Source organism: Limulus polyphemus, unplaced genomic scaffold (assembly GCF_000517525.1).
Source record: "Limulus polyphemus unplaced genomic scaffold, Limulus_polyphemus-2.1.2 Scaffold2213, whole genome shotgun sequence".
Classification (NCBI taxonomy): Eukaryota; Metazoa; Arthropoda; class Merostomata; order Xiphosura; family Limulidae; genus Limulus; species Limulus polyphemus.
The window spans coordinates 115,633-122,582 of record NW_013667823.1 but is presented as its reverse complement, the minus strand read 5'-3'; the positions used below and the strand labels follow the sequence as shown (position 1 = coordinate 122,582).

Below are 6,950 nucleotides of genomic sequence, written 5' to 3'. Positions count from 1 at the left end.
AACTGTATACAGAGAACAGTTGACTTACTCCAGTATGTTAAAGTTAACAGTGAACACAGAACAGTTGACTTACTCCAGTATGTTAAAGTTAACAGTGAACACAGAACAGTTGACTTACTCCAGTATGTTAAAGTTAACAGTGAACACAGAACAGTTGACTTACTCCAGTACGTTAAAGTTAACAGTAGACACAGTAAACACCAAATGGTAGGTAGTATATAAAATAAACATGTACATGAAAATTAGTGGATCAGAAGGTAATATTAATTACAATAAAAACAGATATGTAATTCATTTTCTTTGTTATCTTCCTTGACTAGTAGCTTTTTCTATTCTGTGATGTTACATTTTGTAAGCAGCATGCTTACATCCCTCACTTACCTGTATGAGACTCAGTACCTTCTCTTGTACAACAGTAGGAGGGTCATTTTTTGGTCCGATCAACTTCACCAAGTCCATGATAAAGTCCTTTTGGGTAACAAGCAGGTGAAGCCGTTTCCCACAGTTTTTGACACAAGTCTCTAGGACCTAGGATATAATTCAGTGTTGGTGTTTTTTATGTACAAGTTTACAGGACAATATTTCTGTAATAACTGAGTTGGTGTTTTTTTATCTACAAGTTTACAGGACATTATTTCTGTAATAGCTGAGTTCGTGTTTTTATCTACAAGTTTACAGGATAAAATTTCTGTAATAGCTGAGTTGGTGTTTTTTATCTACAAGTTTACAGGACAATATTTCTGGTCCTGTAAACTTGTAGATAAAAACACCAACTCAGCTATTACAGAAATTTTATCCTGTAAACTTGTAGATAAAAACACCAACTCAGTTATTGCAGAAATATTGTCCTGTAAACTTGTAGATAAAAAACACCAACTCAGTTATTACAGAAATTTTATCCTGTAAACTTGTAGATAAAAACACGAACTCAGCTATTACAGAAATATTGTCCTGTAAACTTGTAGATAAAAAAACACCAACTCAGTTATTATAATATTCCTGTAATAGCTGAGTTGGTGTTTTTTATCTACAAATTTACAGGACAATATTTCTGCAATAACTGAGTTGGTGTTTTTATCTACAAGTTTACAGGGTAATATTTCTGTAATAGCTGAGTTGGTGTTTTTTATCTACAAGTTAACAGGACAATATTTCTGTAATAGCTGAGTTGGTGTTTTTTATCTACAAGTTTACAGGTATACTATATTATCTATTTACTGTTACTTTCAACAGTATTGGTTATACTATTTAGTATATCGATTGTCATTACTTTTTTATTTCATTTATTTTTATCATTTCACTTGTTTTATAAAGATTGTTTTGTACTGTTAGCTTAATACAAGTACTTAGGACTAATTTAAGTCTTCCAGGTTGGCCGAATTTCGAGAGATATTATTTAGATTATAGCTGAATATACTGTTGACGGTCAAGGTAAGCAACTGATTGGACGATGAGTTCTATACGTTAGAAGTAGAAATAGAAGAAAAGTGTACTTAATTAGCTAAACTCGTTACCATAACTTGCTCTGATCTGAAGTTTGTATGAATGATTTTATCTTGAAAACAGAATCCCATATAATTTCCATATGGACCAAAATTCGTATTTTGGGCAAGTGTAGCCACGTAACTCAGTACCTGAAATACCAGTTAAAGATGTTTTCTTTTTATGCCAAGGAGAATTTTGTCATTCAGTAGTAAACATTTATTGGATACAAAGAAACATTAGGCTCTTTGAGAAAAAAAATACTTTAGAATAAAATGATATATTGACACCCTAAAACGAACATAGAATAAAACCGTCACTTTAAAGAAATAGATACTTCACATTAACTAATTACAATGTTAAAAAGACACACAAAAATAAATAAAGTTGATAACATAAACTTCCAATACAAAACATGATGCTATTTAGAACATTTCTAAACACCTACACTCCAGTACCTGAACAAATTACATGTGATGGATGGGTCATCAAATCAACATACATGAGAAGTAGACCATAACCAGGAAGTAGTAAACACTGTATTAGTCAGTGAAGTACTTACCGTTAATGTGTACATGACCACAGTGTAATTCTTGCCAGCATTCTGTTGCAGTCTTTTTCTAACGGCTTTGACTGCATCTTTAGGCCTACAAGCAATACATGGAACGCCTTTTATTATTAGACTTCAGCTCAAGTCTCTAAACAATATAGACAACTATGACAAGACACACTAATTATATGTAGTTCTCAACTTTAGTAATGAAATACAAACAAATGTATTGTTGGTGTAATGAAATACAAACAAACTTATTGTTGGTGTAATGAAATACAAACAAATTTATTGTTGGTGTAATGAAATACAAACAAATTTATTGTTGGTGTAATGAAATACAAACAAATTTATTGTTGGTGTAATGAAATAAAACAAACTTATTGTTCAGTGGAACTTTAAGCAGAGTAGACATTGTAAGATTGGAAACTTTAATGAACTGCCTACTAAAAGAAAAACAGAGTTCTGGGTTCTATACTGTGGCCTTCTTCAGCCAAATTAGTATTGAATGAAAGGCCTCACCAGCAGTAGCATGCAGCACAAAAGGTGTGCATCCAAGCTGCTATTTTATACTTCTTACTGGAAATTCATGTGTGAGGGGTAAAGAAAGATTTGTTAAAATTGTTATCAGTGATAAGTGAGCCACATAAATTGCCAGTTTGTAGAAGTAAACTTGTCTGATCAAATGGTCTTTCTCTAACTTGTTCAGTATTAGTGGCTAAAACATGAACGTGACTTAAACGTGATACGAGTGAACATAGCATCTTCCGATCATAATCGACAGTATTAAGACACAAGCAACTCACCCCTCATCCGTTTCATTGATGAGATCGCATATCTCCATGTTTAAAGCCCAACTCTCTGATGCTAGGGCAGCATCGGTGGCTTGCTCTAAAACAGAGAAAATATGTTGGCATCCACGAGAACATAAAAACAACAACAACAAAACTGAGTATATTTTGTTCATAAGATATACATAACATTGAACTTGAATGCATTTTTTTATAAATGTCATTACAAACATATCTTTCATGAAAGGATTAGACATTTTTGGTTTTTGTTGATGTTCAAATTGTTAGTATTCATCTAAATGGTAGTTTGTCTCAAACAGGAATCCCAGTGGAAAGATGACCATGGAAAATAGGAATAAAAACAAACTACGCATGGTCATTTAATCCACAAAAAGTCAAACAACCAAACTATAAAAAAAACTATGAGTTATCCGCACAACTCGTTTCGTGAGCTAAGACGAACTAATCAGTTGATTGTATAACTAGAGCTGAACGTGAGATATACATACGTACAGAGTCTTGTCATGCACTAATTCTACTTGTATGTGTAATATCAAGTACATTAGAAGAAAGGAGGCTTCTTTGGTAAGAAGTCACTTCAAAGAAACAATACTGGTCCTCCAACTACAAAAATAAAGTCACTGAATGATAAAATATACAGTTAGCTCATGTATAATAGAACAGCCAGAAATTTAGGTTTCTCAAATTTGCAAGAATGCCAACTAAAAAACAAATCTATCAATCAAACATTTAAAGTAAATTATTACTTATTGTTATCATTTAAAATAAAAGGGTTTAAAAAAGATAACCAAATGGTAAGAGAACCAACTATGGGTGGTTTATTGTTAACTACTAATGAAAATGTTGTTTTATGAGTTAAAGCTACAGAACATTTGAAGAACTGAGATCTCTACTGAGCCAGATTTGATGTTTTGCTGCGTGTTTAGGAACAAAATAAATGAAATTTTATTTTCTAATTTCAGACAACCAATTTTCAGACCACCAATTTTTAGATAATAATGAGACAAGATTTATCATTACTGAACTTTGGGAAATGTTTAACAATAATCTGTTTAGAATTCCGGATAGGCACATTCCTAAATAAAAAGGAAAAGGATAAGACATAGAGGATCAAACATAACTGGATTAATCAGGACATAAAGGAGAAAATCGGGTATGAAAGACACAATTTTATTAAGTTTAAACTGACAGATGGGTTGAAAGATTTACATAACTGTAAGAAGATAGGGATTTGGTGAAAAAGAAATTAGAATATCCAAGAGGAATTATGAGCAATACCTTGATAATGTTAAAACTAACACTATGGATTTTAGGGGAGCTAGCCTTGAAAGGATGCTTATGACAAGGTTTCTGTTTAACCATACGAGATAAATAAGCTTTTAAACTTTCTCCTCTATTTCTACAAGAGACGATAAGAGCAATATCCCTGAATCCTGAGCATTGTTTGGGAGATATAAGAATTGATCTGAATCATGTAGATATTAATCCCTCGGTGATAAGCTAAAAGACTGAAAATTAAAAGTAGATAGATCTTATAGGGCAGTTTGTCTTCTGTGGGAGGAAAAACTTGTGTCCGATAAAAACAAAATAATTTAGTGAAATATATCCAAAATGAAAGCTAACATGGACTAAACAAAGGGAAATCTTGTCTTACCAATCTGTTTTTTTTTTTTGAGTATCTTACTTATCTGGATGATTGCAAGGGTGAGGAATTGGTATACTTCAATTTTCGAATGAAGACATCGCACAAGAAGTTAGTTAAAAAAATCACATCTGTACAGGTTGGGGAAAGACTAGTTAATTGGATTGTGGGGTGTTTGGATGGAAGAAAGGAAAAGGTTGTTATTATTAATGGAGTTCAGCAGTTAAACTGGACCCTCATTACTGGAGTGCCACAGTGGTCACTTATTTTATGGCCTCTGCTTTTCCTCATTTACATTAATGATACTAATAGGAGAATAACAGTAAGTTAGTAAATTTTGCTCATAACATTGAACTCTTGAGTGTTTCTAGTTGTATTGAGGATTTTGAGGTATTATAGAATTATCTGAATAAATTGGTAAGTTGGAAAAATATTTTTTAAATGACTTTGAATTATAGAAAGTACAAGGCAATGAATCACATTTAATATAATTAATAGTGTGATCGAGGAAGAGGATCTTGAGGATAAAATCACTCCAATCACTGAAACGTGCTCTGTTACTAATTGTAAAGCCACCAGAATTTTACATCCGAGGAAATAATTACCTCTATACAAACCAATAGTTAAGCATAACTTGAAATACTATGTGCAGTTCTGGTCTCCTTTTATAATAGATATTGGCTCATTGGAAAGGGTTCATAGGATGTCTAGCAAGATGATTCTGAATTAGAAAGGTTTACCTTAATAAAAGTAGGTTACTGACTTTTATTTTCTCTTAAGAAAGTCAGGAGGTGATTTTATTGAAGTTTACAAGATTATCTATAGGGTCTAATTGATAAAGGTCCTTGATGTTTTGTGATATAATTTAACGATAATATTATGACACAATATTAAGGTTTGGAAATGGCAGGCTACATTCCAGTTTATACAATTTTTAATAATAATAGCGTGGTTGACTTATGGAATGAGTTGCCATCTACAGTATGATTGAAGGACTTTAATCACATGACTAGGTCGGAAGGAACACATGAAAATAATTCCAAACACTGATAATGTGACTTACTAAAAAAAAAACTTTAAAGCTTGACAAATACACATCTACTGTCCATACACGAAGCAAAAATTTCCTCAGTGGTTAGCAAGTTTTTTTAAACTTAAAACTAAAGATCTATTACTAGCATTATTTAGAGAATATCTGATTATCAGTATCACAGGAATATGGCTGTGGTATTGAACTTTGACACTATCAGTATCAAGTCCCCAAGACTAGTTTCTTTCACGAATTCCAGCATTACAATCTAACAGTTAATTAATTTAATGACTCGGATACTGTTAGACCTTACTCAGATTGTTCCAAACTGAACAAAGGTAAAAAAAAAGTAACGCCTCAGACTTTAACTGTTAGGTTATAAGTAAGATTTATACTAAATGTCTAAATCATCAGTAAATGCCTATTAGTATTATCGAGAATACTGTTACAGTACTGTTAGTATTACTATTGGTATTAGCTATTTATATATGACAATTTAATTTTCAGTTACACTCCAGTTTAAAAACGTTACTATTATATTAATACCAACCAATTTTCTGTCCCACAGGTGTGGCAAATGGATTTCCTCCAAACTGGGCTAAAATAGCTGCCATGCTGAATGTTTATACTTATAGTCAGTCGTACTCGTAGACAAATTTTGTAAGACGAGTTAACCTTACGCAAATATATTTTTTCTGCTTATTTTATGAGACTTAGATTCAAAAACTTCCTGCGTAAACGTCAAGTTATTTAATTAAAGGAAGTAAACAATCTATTCTCAACACCAGTTGTAGTCTGGCAACATCTTCCAATCAGTCATGACGTCGAAACGATTGACGTTTGCTGTCATCTAGTGGCTGAAAAACATTTTAGACACTTCTGTCGGCTATAGATTAATTTTTCCAAGAGAAACAACATAACTAAAGCGCCTAAATGTTACAATCACCTTATATATATAAATATTTATAACCTACAATTGCACATAGAAAAACTAATTTTTCAAACTACAATAGGACTATAGATTTACTAATATGATAAAGAGTTTGTATCTATTTGTCAAATCTTTAAGCATTTTGTAAAATATCATCTACTTCTTTCGTTTTTACTATCATTAAAACAAACATATGTTGTTGCTTTTTGTTTTTACTTCTTGGCTTATTCCTTTTAGAAAACTTTGATCTTTGAGAGAAGAAAAACTTACATCCCATGTCTCATGTAATTATTAGAAAATTTATATTTATTTTTGTTCATCTAGTTCTTAATAACACGAATCGAAATCCGCATTTCAACAGAACATGTCGGTTAATTTACCTATTACCCACTTGGGAAATTTATTCTATGTATATAGGTATATACACTGAGTGGTCGCAAGTAAATAGACACCTAATTTTTCGTCATTTAACTGATTTATGTTAACTAATTTGTTTTTACAGA

The 6,950-nt window shown here is 31.8% G+C and overlaps 1 protein-coding gene across 1 annotated transcript in view; it reads right to left on the bottom strand.

The window, feature by feature from the left end:
- The window catches only part of LOC106466287 (TOM1-like protein 2), a 20,806-nt gene extending 14,458 nt beyond the window's left edge, over positions 1 to 6,348 (bottom strand). The window contains exons 1-4 of the mRNA XM_013926554.1: positions 6,067 to 6,348; positions 2,839 to 2,923; positions 2,045 to 2,129; positions 382 to 528 (exon numbers count right to left, since the gene is read on the bottom strand). Of these exons, the coding sequence (XP_013782008.1) occupies positions 382 to 528; positions 2,045 to 2,129; positions 2,839 to 2,923; positions 6,067 to 6,130 (381 nt within the window). The 5' untranslated portion in view covers positions 6,131 to 6,348. The remainder of the gene's footprint in view (positions 1 to 381; positions 529 to 2,044; positions 2,130 to 2,838; positions 2,924 to 6,066) is intronic.
- Positions 6,349 to 6,950: the final 602 nt, after the last annotated feature.